General features: G+C 43.6%; 1 protein-coding gene and 2 long non-coding RNA genes across 17 annotated transcripts; 1 reads left to right on the top strand and 2 right to left on the bottom strand.

Moving 5' to 3' along the window:
• Positions 1-9,551: 9,551 nt before the first annotated feature.
• On the bottom strand, positions 9,552-17,683 carry LOC120699821. 15 transcript variants are annotated; one of them, XR_005685633.1, is made up of 5 exons: positions 12,804-13,881; positions 12,574-12,717; positions 11,386-11,492; positions 10,668-10,791; positions 9,552-9,886 (listed from the first exon to the last, which is right to left on the bottom strand). XR_005685633.1 is itself a non-coding variant. In XM_039983904.1 (3 exons), exons 1-2 carry the CDS (start codon positions 13,600-13,602, stop codon positions 12,596-12,598), a joined length of 921 nt encoding a protein of 306 aa, XP_039839838.1. In that variant the 5' UTR covers positions 13,603-13,881; the 3' UTR covers positions 10,450-10,893; positions 12,574-12,595. The 15 variants fall into 15 exon arrangements, 1 of the variants encoding a protein (XP_039839838.1); XR_005685631.1 differs by having other exon boundaries at positions 10,788-10,893; XR_005685630.1 differs by having other exon boundaries at positions 9,552-9,889; positions 10,788-10,893.
• LOC120699824 lies at positions 16,205-21,493 on the top strand. The gene is made up of 2 exons (XR_005685641.1): positions 16,205-16,331; positions 18,540-21,493. It is a non-coding gene; the product is annotated as an uncharacterized LOC120699824 (long non-coding RNA).
• On the bottom strand, positions 21,045-23,662 carry LOC120699823. The gene is made up of 2 exons (XR_005685640.1): positions 22,689-23,662; positions 21,045-21,835 (listed from the first exon to the last, which is right to left on the bottom strand). It is a non-coding gene; the product is annotated as an uncharacterized LOC120699823 (long non-coding RNA).
• Between the last annotated feature and the right edge of the window lie 79 nt (positions 23,663-23,741).

The following is a 23,741-nucleotide window of genomic DNA, read 5'->3' on the forward strand; positions in this document are numbered from 1 at the left end:
CTTGAGGATTTATTGCGGCGTTACGGTTCGTCACCACCAAACTCGGAGGTTTCAGCTCCGCCATCTTATTCTGCGCCAGCAAGAAATCCGTTAGAACATTCTGCGTTCCAACGCAAGGACGGTTGAAAACCTATGTGTTGTTGACCGAATTTTTAAATTTCATGTATAGTACTCCTTTGTTAAGTTCTGTAATGGATTAAGTACCCCTTTTAATTAATCAAGATGTATGATAGATATTGCATATCTTTTAATTATTCATGTTATGTTACATTTAGTTTAATTTAGGTTTGATATATTTTATTTATTCGATACGTGTAAAGAATTCAAATCGATTTATTTAAAATGCAGATGGACCGGCAATGGATGTACAATACTGACCGACGTTCGAAAGAATTCATTGATGGCCTGCATTATTTTTTGTCTGTGGCTGAGGCAAACAAGCAGAATGGTTTTATGTGCTGCCCGTGTGTTCATTGCAACAATAACAAGGATTACTCATCTTCAAGATAACAAATATGATTTCAAAAAAGTTAGATATTTCATTGACCCAATCACTTGAATGAAAATTAATTATTTTTGTTGCGTGTATCAAGTTTATATAGAGATAAGAAATTTTGTTCCATAATTTTTGTAATCATAATTTTATTAACTGAATTAACAAATGAAAGCCAATTTTAAAAGAGAAGTTAAAAGAAACAAAAACAAACATAACATTAGGCGGGAACGAGGGAAAACGGGCCCCTTTTGTCCCGGGTGGTAGATCCACCCGGGACTAAAGGTGGGCCGCGGGCTGGGAATTTTCCCGGCCCGCCCAAAAACCCCTTTTGTCCCGGGTGAATCCACCACCCGGGACAAAAGGTCCTTTTGTCCCGGGTGGTGGTTTCACCCGGGACAAAAGGGGGGCCTTTTGTCCCGGGTGTCCCGGGTGGTGGCTTCACCCGGGACAAAAGGCCCCCCCATATATTTCCTAGCTTCCTCCCTCCTTCGCCCTTCCTCCCTCCCGCCGTCCGTTCCCCTGCTCCCCCCACCGCTCGAGCTCCCCGAGCACCGCCGCCGTCGACGTTGCCGCCCAGAGCCCCACCGCGCGAGCCCACGTCACCGAGCGCCGTTGTAAAAAAAATTCGTCTTTCATCGTATTATTGGTATTGCGCACCGCATTGGACATGGAGGATCTGATAGTGTTAGAATCGATTGATGAATGACTATATATGATCAGGAGCTAATTATTGTTTTCAGCGTCTTGAGCTTTGAAGTAATTTATTTAAAGGTTGAGCAGTAACATGCTACCAGAAGAAATTAAGGTACTACTAATAGATGGATCACTGATCTAGCATTGTGGAACAATAACTATGTAGATAATTTTTACCAGAATTCTGGCAATTGTCGAATGTAGTAAATGTTAGCAAGGCATTAGGTATTGTTAGAAACAGAACTACCGGAAATAGGTAGCATCATATACCTGTGAATTGTATGTAAACCCCATCATGAGTCACGTCAAACAGAACTACCGGAAATAGGTAGAATCTTTTGATGGATCACGTCAAATATTGTACATGAATCTGTATTTGCAACGACCTTCTTTTTTTGATAGTTATTTGCAACCTTCTTGGTTAACTAGACAAAGGTGCTTTTATGTAGTCTGGGTCTGGCTGGCATGCTGTTAGCTGCAGAGGTTCAGCGAAGTTCAGGGTCAATGTCCGAAAACCAGAAGAGGGTAGTGCAGGATGTTACGGGATCCCATTGTTGACAATGAACCATTGTGGCTTCAAACCGATGCTTTTGTGTACAAAGGTCCTTCCTAGTATTAAGAAAATTTGGCATGATGTGACTGAAAAAGTTTATTTCCACTACGCAGCATGTTGTGAAGGAGCAAATAGTTGATCAAATTCAGTTGAGGGATAATTATTTTAGCATATCTAATACTTCTTGGTATAATTAGTATTGCTTTAATTAGATGAATCTCATTACAAGCTAAAACTACATTCTTTGTGGGACAAAATTTGGATGCAAAAAACTATACTTATTTTGACATGGAGAGAGTATCATATACAACTTATGGACCCAATTTAATAAAGCCTAGCAAGGAAGCCCTAAATGCAAAAGAATCATTCTCTCCGTCTCTGCTCATAGCTCGCCCTGAGCCCACGTCCCCCCCGGCTCCGTGTTCGCCCTAGTGCGCCTCCGGCCCTCGGCTTTGAGCCCTTCGCCTTCGGCCCTCGGCCCTCCGCCTATCCCTAGCCGCAAATTTCTGGAGTGGATTATTTAGATAATTTTTAAGGGTTTTATTTGTATTCATATTTTAGTTACGATGGACCCGCGACACACAGACGCGGAAGACAAACAGTTCCTGTTGAATATGATTGGCGAAGGTCAAGGAGATGTCGCTGAACAAGCTGATGATGGCAGCAATACCGACATATATTTGAATATGTCCGGTGATGGAATTGAGGCACCATCTATTCAGGATGACGCTGCTGCTGAACAAAGTGCTAATGTACATATCAAAACTATACTTATTTGTAGTGACAATCATATTTTCATCTGAATCTATATGAATACTATGAATGTTTTTTTATAGCCGTCTGGATCATCGTCGCAGCAGAAAAAGACGAAGCGAGGCCCAACAAAAAAACTGGAAGGGCGGTTCATTATAACAGAAGTTGGTCCAGATGGCGAACCGATCGCTCCAGAAGCTGCCGCCAAAAAATTCATAAGACAATCCGGATGTATTGTCAAGGACCACATCCCGATCAGCTTTAGGCTCTAGAAAGCTTCCAATCCAAGCGAGGAACGGGATGCGGTACCCGAAAGAGAAAAAGAATGGTGCTGGCGGGAGCTTAAAAAAAACTTCACGGTTCCAGCTGAATCCGAAGAGATATGCAAGCGCTGGACCCTGAGTAAGATGGCCGAACAACTGCGATCATTCAAGAAAATTTTGACGAAGAAATATATCAAGACCGGGACCACACCCGTATTTACCGGCGAGCTCGAAAAGCTCAGGGGTCACTGGGATGCATTTGTGGAATACAAGTCTTCAGAGCTTGGGCTTCAGAAGGTGCAGAAGGCCAAAGACAACGCCTCGAAGAAAGTGTACCATCACACTCTAGGCCAAGGAGGCTACAAGCTTGCAGTACCCAAATGGGAGAAGATGGAGCAGGATCTGCTTGACAGAGGCATCCGACCTGCGACCATGAACTGGCCTGAAAGGTCAAGGACCTGGTTTTATGGTCACGGGGGAAGCTTGGACCCATTGACTGGTGACTGCATCTATGGGCCAAACATCCAGCGAGCAGCCCAGAGACTACAGGAGGCCATACAAGCAGCGGCCGAGGGAACATTCCAGCCGGATAGAGAGAGGGACGAGCTGACTTACGCCCTTGGGAATCCAGAGCATCCGGGCCGCACAAGAGGCAAAGGCGTGGTTCCGTGGAAGTATGGGTTCAGGGATTACATTGATTCATATAGAAGCCGGCAAAGAAGAAAGAATGATGAGCGGGAGCACCTGCGAAGGCTAGAGGAACGGCTCATGTCACACGATCAAAGACTGGAGGAAGAGGTTCAACGCCAAGTGGCCGTAGCAATGAGCCAGCAACAGCAAGCGCAAACGTTGCCTCCAGAGCCTAGTGTCGCAGCCGATCACCTGTCTCAGCGGAAAAGCAGCTGCGCTTCCACAGACGTCGCCGCTGCCGAGCCCACGGGGATCCAGGCCGCAGTTGAAGCGTCGGCCCCGCAGCGATTTCCAGTGGATGAGATCACCCACCGGACACCTTGTGACCTGCAGACTGCCGTTAAGAACTTAATGTTCACTGTTGCGTACGGTACCGCCATGCTAACCGAACCAGGCGACGTGTACCACGGGCAGCAAATTCCGCCTAGATACACAAGAGTTGGCGTGGAGCAGGTGTGCCAGGGTTGGGAGACGCTCGAGCTTGATATTCCTGGAGGCGATGGGGAGAGGACACTAGCAGAAGCCATTCATGGCTACATCCTATGGGATAAGCGCTACATTATCCTAAAGTCGGATGATCAAACACCAAGACCGGCATCTCAGCATGCCTCTCCAAGACCGGCATCTCCGCAAAACTCCCCAAGGGCAGCACTGTCTCGGTAAGGTTCACCGGCACATTCTCCATCACCATCATCTCATGCGCCGATGAACACTCAAGCGTCACCGTCGCCTCCATGGTCACCCCCTCCGCCGCCGGCAAAGAAGCAGAAACGGCCGCCGGCAAAGAAGGTAGCTGCACCGGCTAGGGAGCCTCCAAAGAAGAAGGAAAAGAAAAAGAAAACCAAGGAGGCTCCTATTAAACCCTGGGACATGAGCCTTGAAGAATGCGATCGGATAACTCAAGAAAGAGTTAAAGAGCACTTCAAGCCGAAGCCGAAGCCGGAGCCCGAGAAAGTGATAAATCCGATAGATTTGAAATTTTTTAAGGGAATGTGCGAAGCAAATAAGAGAAAATTCATTCCGAGAGACCCCCCTTCAGACTACGAACGCACAATTATCAAAACTACTGAGAAAAAGAAGAGACAATCAAAGTCGTCGTCGTCCGACGTTCCACAGCTCGGAGCCCAAAAGAAACAATCAATAGAGCCTCTCGTAGTGGGACAGACGACGCAAGAACAAGACTTTGTTACATTTCTGAAAGAATCAAACCTGACGGCCGCTCAGATTGCAGGGGGAGAAGATATTCCAAAGGCCGATGTGGTCGTCAAATGGACGTTTGAGATCGGCAAAACTCTTGTACCCCCGAAGTAGTGTCTGTGCTTCCAACACAAATGTATAAGCTGCACCAGCACTACATGCGTGCGATTTCCGATTGCATCTTCATGCAGGGCGCAAAGATTAAAGATGACGATTTCTTACGGGGGGAGGCCATTATATGGATAAACTGGGAAGAAATTTACCAACTATTCCATCAGGAGGCCCTCGACATCTCTATGGTCGGCTTGTGGGTTCTGTAAGTATTTTACTCTCCTTACGTATTGTTTTGCAAGATCTCAACATACTAATCTCTTGATTTATTCGGTATCATGTAGAATGGAGATACATACTTGCAGAAGAAAGGGATACTCTCACCTCGGCTTCATCGACCCAATTACTTGTAATTGGAGGCTTCTACGGGACAATCCCGATGACATATTCCAAAACTTGTTCAAGTACATAAGCGTTTATCACAACAAGCAAATGATATTGTTTCCTTACAACTTTGCGTGAGTGATTCCTTCCGTCTAACTCTTTCTATTCTATAATCGAATTGTTTAAACCTTAACTACCAAGAACTGCCTCCGTATAATCTTGCAGTGAACACTTTGTCCTAATTGTCATAATTCCCGAGAAGAGCCTACTCGTGGTTATGGACTCATTGAGGAGACCTCCAGAACAATACGAAAATCTTCTTAACATGATGAAAAAGTAATTCTACCACTACTCCGTCCATGACCGATAATTTGAATCACTTTGTTACTTGACTATAATTGTTCTAATCATGCACAGGGTTTGGAAAGAATTCGCTAAAAATCATCCAGGCAAATTTGACAAGGAATTGAAGATCAAGACAGATTTTCCGGTACGCGCTTGGATGATTCGTTGCACGATTCATTAGTTTTATTATATATTCATGTAAATACCTGATAATTTCTTCTCTCTTAAAGTGTATGAGGCAGAAACCAGGCACTGTATTGTGCGCATACTATGTATGCGAGAACATCCATGGTCTGGTAGGTCCTCCAAAGGGCTGGACAGATTGGGAGGAGGAAGTAAGTAAAAAAACTTGTTAATATTTGAACTCGTATTTTAATTAGTCGAAATTAATTATCCCCTTTTTCCATAGGTCGGGGAGATGCGCGATAAACTCATACCGGAGGAAAAGATTATGGCGATTCAAGAACAATTCTCCGGATTTATTGTTGAGCAAGTCCTCGATCCAAAAGGCGAATTCTACTATGATGGAATATCTAATATTGACAGTCACAGTAAATATGACAATATACGCGTATATATGTAATTAAGAACGAATATAACTATGTAAATATATATGTGTGTCTATGTATTAAATTTCTATTTATGAGTATGTATGTATGTATTAAATTTCCAAAAAGCGAATTCTACTATGTAATTAAGAACGAATATACCTATGCAAATATGATGGAGTATGTATGTATTATATATATAAGCACTCCAATAATATATATGTGTATATATATATATTTATATAATATTGGTCCTAGACATTTTCATATGTAAAGGAATTCACATGTATAGATATGTGTATACATATATATATATATATAAGTGAATTAATTTATATATGAAAACTATCTAGGACAAATATTATATAAGTAACTATATATATATATATATGTATATATTAGTGGAGATCATACACACTGAATTCCAATACATAAGTTTAATTGAAATGCAAAAGTATAATTGAAATAGAAAAAGAATTGAGAAAAGAAAAACATGAAAAAAAAAGAGACCTTTTGTCCCGGTTGGTAACACCAACCGGGACAAAAGGGTGCGCCAGCCACGTGGGCGCTGGCTGCACCTTTTGTCCCGGTTGCCACACCCGGGACAAAAGGGCACCCCCTTTTGTCCCGGACAGGCGTTTCCGGTTGGGAAACCGGGACAACAGCGGTTTCCCAACCGAGACAAATCAACGTTTTTGTAGTAGTGTATATATGCCTGTATGCCACAGGAAGGCCAAGCTAGATGTTCATCCGTTGCTGCTTTGGACTTCATCCAAGATCGGACGACTCAATTTGTTGTTTCTAGCATGCTTTTGCCATCAACGACTTAACAAATTATCAACTTATATTATTCTAATAGTTAACTTGATGTTGTTACAATGGAGTATGGTGTTTAATTTTTATATTAAACCTCTGCTATTATCGTCACTACGGGAGGCCGGCAGTTTGCCGTGTGCCTTGACACATGGCAAAGGCCAAAATACCCACGGCAAATTCTTTGTCGTGTGTTGCACACAGCAAAGGACACACGGCAAATAGAAGTCGGTAAAGAGACTCTTTGCCATGTGACAAAATAACACACGGCAAATATTTTTTCAGAAAACTGATTTTAAAAATAGGAAACACAAAGGACACACGACAAATAGACATCGGTAAAGAGTCTCTTTGCCGTGTGCCAAAAAACCACACGGCAAAGATTTTTTCAGAAAACTGATTTTAAAAATAGGAAACAAAAAAAATTCGGAGAGAACCCCACTAGTCAGCCACCCGCCTACTCAACCAAAATCGCAAATTACAACATTATTCATGCACCAAGCGGTCGGTGGGTTTCAAACCCGCGACCTCCCCCCTCACATCCAACCATCTCTACCAGTACGCTACACACTCAATTGTATCTATACTTCATTTTCTTTCCCTACATATTATACTAAACCGAGTATAAACTATTTGTTTGAGACCCTAAACGAATTTAAATTAAAAAATTGTCAACTACAAAGTTTCATAACTTTTCAAGATCTACAATTTTTATTTTAGAAGTTTCTCCATCCGAGGTCGTTTATGAAATTTGAATTTAACTTTGCCGTGTGCTAGATCTAGAACACACGGCAAATCATAGTTGTTTGTGGTGTGCCTTGATTTAGCACACGGCAAACCCTTGCTTTGCCATGTGTCCTTGATCTGCCACACAGCAAAGCATGTTTGAAATAATCTTTTTACCTTTAATTTTTATACCATTCAATTTGTTCCACTATTTAATATTTGCATAACTTTATCACAATTTTTACCTTGCCAAAGTGACTCAACTATTCATATTTGATGATTCTATGCAAAAAAAACTATTATTTCATGTGTTTCAGGCTCGAATTCAAATTATATTGTTTAATTGTAAAAAAATTTAAAATTATCAAATAGCTCTAGAAAATAACCAAAATTTTACATGAAACAATTTAAATTGTCTATTGGCTATAGAAAAAAATTTGAAGTCAAACCAAAATTCAATCGTAACTTTCACTCCAAACTTAACCGTATCCTTTCTCAACTCTCAGATTTTTCTTTGCAGATGTTTCCATTTGTAAGCATCGTACGTGAAAAAATTCAAAATCCACTCAAATTCTTACCATAGCATCCACATATGCTATCATGAGATATTGGCAAATTTCATAATTTTTAGACTTCATTTGCTTTTTTAGAATTTTAAATTCATTCGGACACATTTTTATGGCCGTGTTTTCTGCACAAGATGTTCAAAATTTCTTTTCATTTGATGGGTAAGACCTCAAATTAGGTTAAATAACATGAGTATCATTTTTCACTCATTTTATTCTATTATTTGAATCACTTGCAGTTCAAATTTGACTTGATTTAAAAATTGCTTGAAATGAAATTAATTTGTTAAATATAATAAATAAATAAAAAATATACCAAATTTTAACATGGAGTACCACATGTTGTATATGAAAAGTAGAAAAAGTTTTGAGATGATAAGACAATTTTTTTTATTATTTTGCCGTATGCCAAAATGAAACACACGGCAAAGTCATACTTTGCCGTGTGTCAAAAAAAAACACATGGCAAACTATTTCTTTGCCGTGTGCCAAAAAAAATACACGACAAACTATTTCTTTACTGTGTGCAAAAAAAATGGTAAAACATATCTTCACCGTGTGTTATATTTTTGTCGTGTGTACACACGCTCTTTGCCGTGTACCCGATAAAAAAACACACGGCAAACTATCAGGCACACGACAAAGAGCCAGTTTCCGGTAGTGCGTGCAACGAGAGCTCTAACTATTACATTAATATATGTTGATTGTGCATTGCACGTGTTAATACATCCTTTTGCCCTTGCTGCTATGTTCTTGCCAAGTATTCTAATATTATCCTTTTGGGCCTGATCCTAGCGGACTCCGAGTCAGGTTCGACGCCCAGGCCAGGGCTATCAAGTGATAGGGTGAGTGCTCGAATCTCTCGGTGCCCCAGCCGAGAGCACGCCGCCTGCCCTACCCTGCCGCCGCGTTAGCCCTCGATGCGCACGTCCCCTCGCAGCTCGCAAAGCGCCGCCACAGGCCTTTGGCTTGGGTGCTGCGCGCGACCCACCTGGCCCCGCGTGTCGTGCCTTGCAGCTGCGCCCTGCTTGCCTCGGCCCGTGCCATGCACCAGCCGCGTGAAGACCTACGCGCCCCGGCCCCAGTTGTCCCTCATCTCACACAGCGCCGCTGGCCCTAGGCATCCTCAAGCCCCTTCGTCGTCCCTGCTCGCGAGCCTGCCTCCCTGCGTCGCATGCGCCGCCAGGATCTCTGCCAGCAGACCGCCAACGCCCGGGAGCCAGCCATCGTCACCGCGCCTCCTGCTCGCCTCGTCGCACGTTCCCACGACAACCAAAACGCCACCAAGAAGACCAGCCTAGAACAGACGTCGCCGACCAGAATCAGAACCGCCGCCTACTCCTCCGGCCAAGATTCCGGCAACCACGATGCATCTTCGTCATGGGAATCGGTATCAATTTGGAGCACCATAGCCTCCGGCGGCCATGGACAGGAAGCTACGAGCTTTCCGCAGTAAGGCCCTAAAGCATCCCGTTTTTTTCTTCAGTTTGTGCCTTATTCTTTTTACCGACAATCCTCCAGATATATTCAATACATGCCCACGAGTCCAAATTTATTTTCTTATTCCTAATCTATGATAATTCTGCATGCACTATTTATAGTGTCAAATGAATCTTTCCACCTAGCCCTTATCATGTATCTACGAGTACTTACTTTGCGCGCGCCTTGGCGCGCCCTCGTGTTGTTTTTTATGAGGTAAGCGAAGTTTAATAGCTTTTGCGTGTAATAAGTGTGTGTATAAGAAATGGATGCTGGATTTGGTTGTCGCCGGCGACGTTGGCGTAGCACTTAATGACCAATTGGGACCTCTTCTGGAAGAAACGGCGGAAGCCAGAAAATAAGGAAGAAGAAAGAAGAGGTAAAAGGTTAGTCACTCGAGATGATATATTTAGTATTAGTTTGTAATCATGTACGAAGAACAGGATCATTCCTAGAATATTGAAGGGTACGGAACAAAGATACGAACATAGGTCCAAAGAATAAAAATAGATGGGGGGAAGGATCGACCAAAACAAAACATTTGCGAAGAGGAGTTGGCGAAAAGTACTCTGACAAGGAAATGTATCTAACAAAAATTGAAATGCAAAAGATAACAAATCTAGATGATGTTAGGTTACACGCACAACAATTCGATCTGTATCGCGCAAGACCATTGATCTATGGAAAAATTACCAGGAAGCAGATAAGGAATTCAGATTGAATGTTACGAATCTATTGTTGTAGGAATGTTAAATTTTAGTTAAAAGTTACCACCAATAAACATTTGCTGCTACTGCTATTGGTTGAAGAAACATACGGTATTTCAGAAGCAAGCATGATAGAGGTCACAACGTATAGGAGAAACATAAATAAAATGCAGGGAAACCTTATATTGATGGAATTTCTCTGAAACCTTATAATGATTAGATGAGGAACTTAATGCTACAGCGTCCACTGCCAGATTATTTTTTCAAGAGAAGTGGTCAATTGCTTAAGGCATGACATATATTGTACATCAAAGGATTAGGATAAGATGGTAGAAGCTCGAAATGTTCTGAATACACTACCACACACAATGAAACTTGAGAAAGAAGTGAACTCTAACAATACCTTCAGTGTTGATGGCCACAGCTACAATCTTACAAAGACATATTAGAAATTCATAGTTCTTGCTGTTCTTTGATTCTTCATGGCAAGGTTGTTTTATGCACTGATAAGTTGGTTCCCTACCTGACTGTCAAAATATGTCAGGTACTTAGTGTCCTGATAAATAAGATGCATGCCGATATAGGTCATTGAAGTACTCCATCTGACCTTGAATTCATTGGAAAACAGTCTGCACAAAAATGGCATCAAGGTATTTCACTTCCGTAATACTTCTTAAATGTTTATTCTAAATCAAATAGTCCAGTCAAGCGGGAATTGAAACTAAGGCACTAATGAGATGTTTTGTATTTCAAGCTTCAAGGTCAGTGAAAGGAATTTGTACATGGAACATAGCATAATTCAGAATAATGGATGTTTGGTTGGTGACAGCAAAATTCAATGCGAGACCAAATATCCAAGATAATGTACTCAATAGGAAGATATCTAAAACGAACTGCTCCAACACCATTGTTCTCATGGAACTGGTAGTGTAATGGTAAAAGTATGTGAATATCTAGTGCAGCATTTGGTGAATTAGAGTAAACATTTTGCAATAAACTACAACAATGATGTATGCAGAAAAGTGATTAAAAAACTACATTAGGCTGAAAACGATGCCATGGTCACACCTTGATAAAATCCAAGGCATAAGTTTACATGCAACTAAGTTCAAATGGTATACCTTCTTTGTACCAAACCCCTGTGTCTGTCTAGCTCAAAGAATGAGACAAGCTTTAGTAAGGTATGCCCACTAATAATATACCCTCAATGGAACTCGCAGTTTCCTCCCTGTCCAATTAATAGAAAGAATGTATTAACATTATATTTGAAACAGAGACATATAATTATAGCCCAATTCATTCATAGTTCCTTCCAGGTTAAACGCAGATGATGGCCAAGAATAGCCTCAGGTGAGGTCCCTGATGTGGAGGAGTGAAAAACTAAACAATTTTATTTCTAGGCAAATATAAGTCCTTCACATAGAAGGCATGTGAAGGACCAGATGTGAGAAGCCTCCCAGATATTTCTCTGTCTCATCCCAAACCAAAATTGTGGAAATATTTATCGAGTAGCAGCCTAGCAGGATAATAATGTGCCAAATAGTAAACTTTCTTATGGAGGTGTTAATATATCCACTATATTACTGGACTCCATAACAATCAACAGATCTAGTATATTATAATGTTTTATCAGTTGTTGGATTGGTTTAGGAGAGGCTACTTTAGTAATTAGCATTTGGAGCACTTCTGTTGAAATTCAAGCAGGAAAGATTACACCTGGCAAGCTAAAACAATATGCTTCACATCTCAAAGATCTCTATTACATACATAATATTGCAGCAATTGGTTATAGAAATATGCAAAAAAAATGGGCTACCTGAAACAAAAGAATTTCAAGACGGTTTAAGTAAACAACATAAACATGAGAAGCAGGAAGGCATGGTCCAAGGACACCTTTCCAATTAAGCAGCTTTCAGCTTAAAGTCCACATAGATCCAAGGGCATGCCATGGTTCACACTCAGATACATGGGAATTATTAGGTGCATCTTTGACGTATGTTGGTCTATCCAAAAGGATGGTTGGACTTAAAAAATGGTAAACAGATCATCTTTTGATTTCATACACATTCATATATTTTTGTGAAATATAAAATGAAAGGCTCACATGGTTTCTGAAGAAACAGAAGCAACCAAAAATCAGTGAAGCATGGTAGCCCTTAACTAATTGGAAGGCTTAATAGTTCTAGATAATCGTACGACATGCACTTCTAATTGTGTTTATATTACTGAATCAGACAGAACAATCTGTATTCTAAATCCTAGAAGTGACTATTATATCTTTTTGTGAGTCTGAGAAGTAAGAAGTGAACCTGTAAGAGGCAGCCATCTTCCTCAGAGGTATCTACGCATAAGCCCACAACAGAATTGGCATGTTCCAGACGACGCCCGCCCAAACGTGCAGAGGTGGGCTGGTATGGGCAGAGCACATGATAGTAGGATATTACTCAGACAATCTGCCATGAAAATAAAAAGAACGCGATACATGGGAGGGGGAGGGAAGGCAAGGCTAGAGGCGCACAAGGAGAGTAGCAACTGCTACCTGGAACAACACGACCTCCAGCCGTCCAGCGGCCTAGTCTCTGCCGGAGTGGGCACCTGCTCGTTGCCGGCGTCGCTAGCAGTGAAGTCGGCTGCAGAAGCGCCAAAGAGCTCAGCCGCGGACCGATCGTGTCGCATTGGGAGCACGGGGGAGGACCACAATCGAGTGAGGAAGAGGAGTGGAACCAGCGCAGCAGAGGACGTGGACCTCCGCGCAGACTCCGAAGCGGCTGGCACGGTGGCCGCTCTTCGCCTCCTGCTGCAGCTGCTTCTCGGACACGTCGCTCAGGGCCCCATTGGTGGATGGTGGCTGCCTCACCGTCGATTGGGCTTGGACGGATGGATTGGTCCGTTTCCCCGTCGAGGCGCGGCACGGCGGTGATGGCCTCGGCGAGCTGGGCGGCACGACGCTGCAGCGTTAGGGGCATGTCGCCGACCTGCAGGCTGCATCCCCATCTACACCTTCGTACTGCTGTCCTCCTCAGACCTCTCTCAGCCTTCCCCTTGACCTCTTTTCCCTTGCCATCGCCCCCATCCTCTATGACCTCCCACTTCTCCTTATCCCCCCCATCGCCAGCGCCAGGTTGACCTCCCTGCGCTTCCCGACGGCGGGATCCGGCTTTGGCTCCGGGTTTGCTGCCGCCGCCTCGAGCTCCGACTCGAGAAGAGGAGAGGGGTCGGGGCCGGGGCCGGGGCGGCGCCGAGCATGGTACGGTGTATGAGCGAGCTGGGTAGCGGCTGCGGCGCTCAAGCGGGAAGGAACGGGGTTGTCCGTGTGTTGGTTGCGAGCGTGCCACCATGGATCGAGCAGAGGTTCAATGATGGCTGGAGCGACCTGGGACTCGGATTGGAGGAGCGGAGGCCAAATATGGAGCACCGAATGGTGGCTGGTCGGTAGAGATAGGAGAGAAGATGAGAAGGTTCGAGCCGCAAGATTTTTTTTACTCGAAAGGCACGTACGACAGTGAACTGCTGCCGTAAATTCAAGATCTAACGGTGAAAATTTTTTACGACGACGTGGACAGCCGGACCGTTCGCCGAGCGGTGCGCAAATAATATATAAAAATGTTTTATCACGTTTAGGTTCCTGCCGCACTATTTAGTCCTTTTATCGACCGTTTTAGTTTTTTTAGCTCCGTTTTAAGCTTTTATTGTGTTCTTGCGATCGTAGCTTCGAGCCCTATCCTTTAGTGTGTTCCTTTGTGTTTTTGTTCTGTTTAGTTTAGGGTTTTTTTCTTAGTTGTGCTTGTTTGGCTTGTTTCTTGTATGTTTGTCGTGAGTAGAAATGAACGCAGTTCGAGAGCTGTGAAGACGAAGAGATGTAAGAACAAGAGTTGAAGAATCTGAGCAGTTATTATCTGGATTTAAGACAAGTATGTTCTTTGATCATATTTTGTCCTAATAACATTTACTTTACGCTTGCATGCATTAAATTGAGGGGTACCTATTATCCTTATTGATTATCCATGTCTTTGATTAGCCGGGTTTTGTTATAATAAAAGTCTTTTGGATAGCATGTTTAGCCGCTGAACAATAGTTATGGGTGGTTTCTTTATAATGCTTTTGGAGACATGAGACTTGTTTATATATATTCTTTGGAACAATATCATTGTTTGGTGAACTTGATTAAAATCAACCATGGAGCGACTACCCAGGAAAAATGCGCAACCATAAGGACTACATGGCTCTGGTCTTGGCTGATTAATTAGATTTCACTAGCTTGTTAGTAGCTGACCGAAAGGTGCAAGGGGGGGACTAGATTTAAGAGGGGTACTTGGCCTGCCAAAGGGGTTGGTACGCCTACGGGGTACACTCGCTTTGAGGGAGGGTGCACTCGCCTAGCGGCTGAAACATTAGCGGGCTACTATTTGTTAGAGAGTCTTTATAAAGGCCTTGTAGCATCCCTATGCAATTACACCTAAGGAAGTGTGGTATTGTGCCTAGCTAGCACAGCATGGTTGGGTCCAAAGTTTTTTTGAACTTTTACGCGACTTGTGGTGAAAGTGTGCAACCTCTGCAGAGTGAAAACTGATATATCAGCCGTGCTTACGGTCAAAAGCGGCTCGGACCCTCACATGTTCAACTTAATAAAAATCACTACATAAATTCAGCTGTTTATTGTTCCAAGTTAATTGTTTATTCAGTTATCAACTTCTTTTTCATAAATGTGGGATGGCTTCATACATGCATAGTAAATAGGTTGTTAATGTTCAACTGATAATTGAAATGCTTACTGCTTTATTCAGCGAGCATATATCCTTGTTTAAGCCTTGCATGTCATTTATTTCTAATATACTTGCTGAGTACGACATGTGCTCACCCTTGCTATAATCACACTGCTCAGAGGAGAAAGTTGCAATGAAGCTAAAGATGTTGCTGAGTTCTAGGCATACGCAACCCCCGGTCGATTGCCTGTGAAGTGTGGAGCCGTCGTTTCCAGGATAAAGCTGTGTATCTCTAATAGACTTTTATTCGTTATAAGTCTCTTTTACGTGATATTGTTGCTCATTATTTCATTATGACATCACTATATGTATGGAACTTGATCCTGACATACATATAGTTATGTATTTGGTTTTCTTTTAAAAACCGGGTGCGACACTGCATGTCTAATTGAGACCTTTGATGCATGTACTATCTTCTTAGCAGATGCTTTTGCTTCACCAGAACAAAAACGCTGCATCAGCCTCGCACCAGCTAGAACAGAACAAAAACACTGCGTCGGCCTCGCACCATCTAGAACACGTCTGCTCATCGATCCGTCACTGACAGTAGGGACCTGATCCAGTTTTTGCTTACCTTTGATGCACGTGGTAATCGCAACCACACAGAAAGACTCGTACTCCTAGGATACGGCACGACCTTGCTAATTATGTTAGTTGCCAGCTAAGCAAACTTGGGTCTCAAGGAAGCCTACTCGGTTTAACCAAACCAAAGAATTTTTAACAAGACGCCGGCGCTCCACCGACTAGGATTTGGTGACAACAATTCTCTATGAGAAAGAGCTCAAGATTTTAACACCAAATTGAGTCCTTAATAAGGTGATCGCCCATGAGCTTCGCAATGACATCAAGCCAAGAGCACCATCTTCTTCACCGATACATAGTACCATTGCAAGCAAGCAAGCCAAGATGTTGAAGAAGATGACGATGAAAGGAAGATCAAGTGAAGAGAAAGAAGAGGATGCAAGCAAAAGCTCCTGATGAGAAAGAAGAGATGGACCCTAAGCTTCTCAAGCAAGTCAAGATAATGAACAATTGCTTGAAGAAGATCAACATGATGGGGTACAAGGTCTTTCTCAAGGATGGGTGTCACCATCAACAAATGAAGGTTGAGAGGATCATGTACAAAAAGAAAAAGGAAGAGAAGATGGAAAAGCCCAAGCATGAAGCGTATGCCATCTTTGGTGAATGGGTGAGCGGCAGTGAAGAATCAAGCACAAACTCAAGTGATGAGTCAATCAAGAGATTCACCATCCGCACCAATAAGGGCGCTTCATCATCATCCAACATGTGCCTCATAGTCAAAGGTATGGAAAGTGAATGCAATATAAGTGATGTTGACTTTCTTTGATGATCTTCTTAATTTGATCCATGAGCAACAAAAATTCATGAAGAAACGATCTAAAGAAATCAAACAACTTAATGCTCTTAATGATCTTAATACTACCTTTGTTACAAATTACGATGATTTATTGTGCAAATTCAAATTACTTAGCAAGGAGAATGAGGAGCTCAAGTTAAAAATTGGGAGTATTAAAAATGAAACTAATGTCTTTTTAGAAATGGAGCAATCTATTCCTTGTGCAATTCCTATCTTCAAGGTAGATGCTTCAACTTCTAGCATTGGTTTAATTGATGAATCTTGCTCACACTTTTGCAATGAGAAATGCTGTGAGAATGTTGTTATAAAATTATGTGATGATCTCATTGCTAAGGAGAATGATGAACTCAAATAAGAAGTAGAAAGGTTCATGAGGAACTTGGTAAGATTGAAGGGCAAGAGCATTGTCCCACCTTCTCAAGATAACCGTGAGAACATGGTGAAAAAGCTTGAGGCGGGTGCAACCTTGATATGCTTCAAGTGCCATCAATAAGGCCACAAGCCTATTAATGCCCTCAACCCAATGTTGGTATTTCTTAACGTTCACAGATAGGATCCGTAAGCGTACGGAAGATACCGTTGTAGCACTTCACCTTCAGAGTATTCAGGGTATCGTAATTTCACAGGGAACGGAGGTGCACTGATCTTCTAGCTAGAATAACCCAGGAGAACGAGAAGTAGGACAGCTTCGGGTAGTGTGATTTATCTAAGGATAAGAATCAATGTAAGTTAGACTTAGGTTCTGCACTCGTTTACTTCGGGCACCGGTCTGACCCAGGTATGTTAGGGCCCTCTGGCTTGTTGCTCTACGCCGTACCCGGACAGGGGGGAGTGCACTAACCACGAAGCAGCTTCGTAGCGGATCGACAGGACTGTCACCACCCGTGGTCTACCCCACAATACTGTGGAGCACGAGGCAAATAAAGGTAATCTAGAGCCTAAACACCACGCTTAAGCCTTTGATTACTTACTCTAGCGTTGCGCAGCGTTTACCCGTCTTTATCAGGGGCCTTCTACTAGAGTATCCGTTAAGAGAACAGATGATGAACTAGTAAACGAGAGAATAACTTAAGAATACTGAACCAAGAACTTAACAAAAGACGAACTCCGGATACTTACTCAAATGTTCGTATCCGTCGAAGTACAAGACGAAGAGAGGCCGACACATCCGGCTCTTCTCCGATCCTCCACCTCGCACACACCCTACTCTATTGATACAAGTGGAGCACTACTACTACTTTTCCTCCTTGTGTATGAGAATGAGAGAGAATGAGATATGTGAGAGAGTGTGTGGAGGTCCTATTTATGTCTTGAAAGGTCGGTTCCCGCCATCTTCAGATATGGAAACATTGATAACCGCCTTTGGGAGGATAAGGGAGAATCACCGGCCAAAGTGCACCTGGACGGGTGCCAGTCCAGGTTCGGCCGAACCAGGGGTCCAAACACATTCATTTGAATTTAAATTTGGAGAATTTAAATTCAACTGAACTCAATCAATAAAACAATGCAATTCGGCATGAATGCATAACAAACATAACGACCTCGTTTAATTTAGAAGACAACCAATTATTTTTTATACAAAATTCCCTGTAACAAAAATAAATATTGAGAGAATTTTAAAATTATGAGAAAATTGTTGTTTTATTTTTAAATTTTAATCACATCCTGAAATTTAAAAATTTCAGGGTGTGACAGAGCAACCTACAAGTGTGTACAAAAACTGCATGGTGTTCGCTTTCATGGCACATGAACTTCATGATGTATGTGTTTCAGTTTTGTACCATGAACACAAGCTATAGGTAAGCTTTCCATTATTGTTAAAAATAATGTGCATACATTTGATTGGTGATTCAAATACTAAATGCACACATCTAAGGGGAGCTCATTCTATGGTTTGTGATTTTGGGGACAAACAAGTTTGCAAGCTTATGTAGTCTCTCAATGGCGCATTTTGGTGCAATCACACTAAGATAATGTTATTCACTCTTAAAAGTGAATTAACAACTCTATAAGAGTGATGAGAAAAATTCTTATGCTCTCATGCATATTGAGTCATGCTCTATCAAATTTAAATTTACATATCCAAGTTCATATGCCATGTGCTCATACATTTGCCTTCCTTGGTGTACCCAAGTGCTTCTTGCTCAACTTCTTTCAAGTGGTACAACCAAGATAACTAGGATCCCCGGAGGTATGCAAGGCTCAAAACTCCTTCAATTGGTATCATCGTCAATTCTTTGATCTTTTAGAGCTACCTCCGCGTGTGATATGATGTAAGCTTTCTAACTCTAAATATCTAGTTGTGCACTTGATTTTCACATTAGTATTTTGTGGACACATTTGTAGAAAGCTTAGCTCATATCGTGCAAGTTTCATGTCTTGTGATCCATCCTAGTAAACATGAATTTAGTATCTTCATTGATATTATCTTATAGGGATCATGATTTATGAAGCTAGCTCCATAGGCTACTAACTTTTCCTTTGAGCTATATTATTTTGCGAGGCTTTTTTAGGTGTCCAAAGGGGGAGAGGTTTGGAATCAAAGCAAACATGGATAAAGATTAGGGAGAAGTAGTTGTCAAGCAAGGATTGGGGGTACAAGAAATCCAATACAAAACACCCAATTTGGGAGAAGTCAAGGGGGAATCATGGAATTAGGGGAGGCCAAGTACAAGATTGGATGATGGTAAGCATCCAAGCAAGTGTAAGTAGGTCAATTTGTCAATTCTTGTAAATTTATGCTTGCTTTGATTGTGTTGTCATCAATCACCAAAAAGAGAGAGTTTGTAAGGAATATGGCCCCATTAGGCCATAAGTTGTGTACCCGCAAAAATGGCCATAAGTTGTGATTTTGGTGATTGTGTGACAACATAATCATTGGAACTAACAAGTGTGTCAAGGATAAACTACAAAGCCCTAACAAAACAAGAAACAAAGAAAGAACTCAAAGAAGTGCCGAACTAGAAGAGTTCTGTAGGAAAAATGCGACCGATTATACCGATGCCATGGGAAATGAACAGGTCGGTGCAATGGAATATTGCTACGGTGACCAAGTGCAGAAGAAGATAGTTGCGCTGGATCAACCGACGCTATAGGAAGATGGGTGTCAGTGCATTCCTGGACTGGGATGGCGATCAAGTGGAGAAATGCAAGTGCAACCCGTTAAACCGACTCTATGCTCAGAGGCGTCGGTGCATGTGTCGTTTAATGTGCCAGAGAGCATTTCAGCTGCTGAAGAGTTCGAGGGACAAAGTCTTCAACACCGGTTGAGCCAACGGTGCGTCGGTGCAAGGCGTAGTGCAATTATGTTAGCAGAGGGTGGACATTGGAGGCAACGGCTAGTATGCAGGTTCAATGGAACCGGTTAAACTGATGGTGGCGACCGGTTTAACCGACGCTTTAAGCTTTTTGCAGAAAGGCAGGCAACGGCTATGGGTTGCCCTGTTACCTATTTAAGATCCTCACCCCGTGTCATTTGAGGCTGCTGGAGTTCGTGAGAACCTACAACAGAAACTCTGCTAAAGTTCTCCAAGCCATCCAAGAGCTCATTGATCACATTCATAGGTTTAGCACAAGCTTTGTGAGTGAGAGTGCTAGGCTATCTCTAGAGAGAGTGAGTGTGTAAGGTGTAGTTGCCTTGTGACTGGTTCTTAAGTGAACCAAAGCTTGTATCTCGGTGTGTCAGCCTCTTGGAGTCTTAGTGGCTCGTCAGCAAGTCTTTGACCCTCCTGCTTGATGTGGAGCGGCGACGACGACTTTATGCGGAAGACGTAGAGACCTCCTTCCTTCTTAGAGAAGCTCCTTAGTGGAGACAGTATTAAGGTGACCGGGGACTTGGTGCAAGCCTTGGTGGCTAAGCCTTTGTGATAAGTCAAGAAGAGTCCCGGATGAGACTTGGTGATCGGAAGGCAATATTCTTAGTGAGTGCTTCAATAACGTGGACTAGGAGTGGGCGGGTGGCTTTGTTCCTACCGATACCATGGGATAAATCACGCGTCAAGAGTTTGCTTCTCCTCATTCTTTCTTTAAGTTTCCACATTTAATACTTGCAACTTGCGTACCTTTACATTCTTCGTACAGTATCTTACTAGGATTGACTATATGTTGCAAAATTCATTAGGATAGGGTTTTCACTCTAGTTGAACCATAGTTGCACATCTAAATAGCATGATCTATTTTATGTTTTATGCAAACTAGTTTGAGCTATATGTTAAAATTTTAAGTTTGTCTAGTTTACTTCCTCCTCCTCTTAGGCTACGAGCACCGATTACTTTCAAAAGGAAAACGAAAGCAAATTTGTCCTTTGCTGTAGGCCACTCTAACCTACAACAAATTTCAAGTTTTATTTGTGTCCCCCATCAAAATTTCCGACAAATTCAAAGCAGGTACAAAGAAACAAGAACGGAATCCATGACCAAGTAGTTTTGGCGTATGCGAGAAGCAACCTCCGAAGTGTATGCTTGTGCATTGCTTTTACCTTGATCGAATCAATTATATTCCAGACAATTACTAGTGGAGGTTTTGCTTTGGTGCGCATACATACATAGCTATCTCAATAGTTCATGAGGCACATCGTGAAACAGTTCGCCCGGACTATTGATGCATGCATTCCTCTGTGCGTAGCTACCGACAAGGGATCTCGCATAAACAAGTTGAATTGAATTTCTCTGTCTTTGTAGTGATCATCAATGAATAAATGGAGCAGAAACCTAACTATTTCTGCATATGACTTTGCTACTCCAATCACTCCACCTTGCTTATGTCTTTGATATTAAAATATATCCGTGTGTAGGATGGAATCTGATATTCAAATCAGATGGTAAGGCAACACATGTGGAGCTCTGCTGCCCCCCTGTTATTTTCGAACAGATGCTTCAAACAATTTATGATGGTGGCCCTTAACAGCATCATGGATGCGATATGTTGTGGCTTTTTGGATGCTCAGTTATCATCTAATGCGAACAGGCTCCATTATTGATGGGGTCGACCTCCTCATGTAGTCATCTCTACTTCATCAGTCAGCACTGAGAAATGCAACAAAAAAAATAAAAAAATAACAAGATATACCACAACACCAGTGTTCCTATATATTTTCTATGTGCAAACAAAAATGCTGATAATTTACAGGTGACCCGTGCTTCGACAGAAGAGAATGAATGATCAAAAGTGCAATCCAAGTGGCGACGCCTTCTCATCTAGTTCATGGATAAAACTTCCAGTTGCGCTCTCTTCCTTATGGCAGGGACTATATTTCCTTACCTGACCAATTGATAAATAAGAGTTAATTCAAAAATCCCATGAAAAAAATATCATGTCCGCAGGAAGCACGAAACTCGCTTCTTGAAGTTCTTGAAAGCTGCCATGTCCAGAGGTATAGCTCCCCATTTTCCATGGCGAACGGGTTCATTTCAAGAAATGAGAAATCCAAGTCTGCAAAAGGAGCAGGTTCTTGTAAATATGACAATTCAAGAAGCTAGTGACAACTGAAAATAAAGAGGATCACCCCCCCCCCCCCCCCGCCCGTCATCCCTAGGGGCGACTCGGGCGGGCCGCGTCCCCTGCCGCCACCGCCGCCGCCGCCTCCTCCTCCTGGCCTCCCCTGCCCTCGCCGCTGCCGGAGCAGCCGCCGGAAGTCCACGCGGCTGCTAGGATGGCGGCGGCGGGCCCCTTTTTCCATTCAACGCCGCGTACACCGCTCCCCACGACATCTAGGCAACCACACCTCCTCTCCGCGGGCGCGGCGCCACCGCGGCCATGGCCCTCTGAAGCTCCTCGTGCGGCTGGTCGGCCGGCTGCTCGGCAGCGGCGGCGTCACCCCCACACCCCCTTCTCCCACAGATCTGGGCAGGGACCCATGTCGCCGTGACCGCCGCCCTCCACGCCGCTGAGACCCTGCCCCTCCACCAAGAGGGCGTGGCACCTCTGTGCTTCCGCGGGCAGTCGCCCACAGTAGCCCCCACGCTGCTGCTTGGACGGTGGTGAGGAGGGCCCTCCTTCCTCCTCCCGCAAATTTGGGTGGGGGCTCCCCTCCATGCCGCCACCCCTGCCTCGCCCCACCGCTCGCGGTTCCTGGTCGGGGGGCGTGGATCTGGTGCAGCGGAGACTACTTCGCCGGGGTCTCCTGCTCGATGTGGCCTACTCATCGGCTCGCCGTCTGCAATGGACGGTCGTGGCAAATTTGGCGCTGGGAGGACTCCGATGCCGGCGGCCGTGCAGGGTCTCAAGGCGAAAGCCGTGCCCGACATACGGTGCTTTCGACGCGGTGTCTGAGGATGTCGCTCACCTCCTTGGAGGCGTCGACTTAGCTCTCTCCAACCTGTAGGCATCGTCGCGGAGGATCCCCGGCGTTGGTTCTGGTGCAAGGCTAATTCAAGCTGTGGATCTTCTTCGTTTGGTGTCCTCCGTTTGGCGCCTCTGCTCCGTCGGCGCTCTCCTTGCCAGTGGTGCCATCAAATATTATGCCGGGTGTTTTCACTCTTCTACCGTTTCTCTGCGAGGTTTCCTCCCCTTGCACAGTGTTGGATGATGGTGCTTGAGAGCCCGGATGTGCTTTCGGGTGGCTCTGTCAGCATTGAAGGGGAGATCGTCATTTTTGGTGAGCCTTGGTTTGCTCCCCTCCCGCCGCATTTAGTCCCCACTTCGTTGGCCTGACCCTCAGATGGAGGGTGAGCGGCGTAGCTACGAGGGGTGGTGTGGAGGTGCAATGGCTGCGGTGTCTCCGGCGAGTATGTTGTTCGGTGGTGGCTCCATTCGTCGATCGGTGGCCGTCTTTTTGCTGGTGGTCTGCTAAGAGTCTCTTTGCCTTGTTATCTTCCATGATCCTTGGTTGCATCGCCTCATCAAATGCTAGGTTACGAGACCATGATCCGCTCTCTTGGTTCTCCTCTTTTTCCTCTCTTCGGCCCTCCCCCTTTGAGGATTCCTCCTCTGAAATGGTGTTGGAGGCTCGTCGATCGTATCCTGGATATGCTCCATAGGTGATGCAACCACGCCCGTCGTCTGTCGGACTCGACTGTGAGCTTTAATTTACAGTCACCTATGGAATGGAGATTGATGGAGTATAGATATTTGGATGCAGCTTTATTCAGTAGGGAGCAGCTTGCCTCTGTCAGATGGACTAATGTTGGCCTTGTACCCTCTCCTCTGTTTTATCTTTTCCTTTTCCCATCTCCTTCTCCTTATTTTGTACAACCCTTGGTATGCAGGGGTGTACCTGTGTTGGCGATGCTTTGCCTCTTCGATTAATACAGTAGGTGGGAATTTCTCTCTCTCTCTCTCTCTCACACACACACAAATTATTCGCAAAAAAACTGAAAATAAAGAGATTTTTATTAAC

This window comes from Panicum virgatum, chromosome 3K (assembly GCF_016808335.1).
Source record: "Panicum virgatum strain AP13 chromosome 3K, P.virgatum_v5, whole genome shotgun sequence".
Lineage (NCBI taxonomy): Eukaryota > Viridiplantae > Streptophyta > Magnoliopsida > Poales > Poaceae > Panicum > Panicum virgatum.

Excerpts from the sequence above, each read along its gene's own strand:
- LOC120699821 (XM_039983904.1), bottom strand. The coding sequence starts at position 13,602 with ATGGTGGCACGCTCGCAACCAACACACGGACAACCCCGTTCCTTCCCG. Across the intron at positions 12,718-12,803 it reads TGGAGGTCGTGTTGTTCCAG|ATTGTCTGAGTAATATCCTA; the intron begins GTAGCAGTTGCT and ends TTTTCATGGCAG.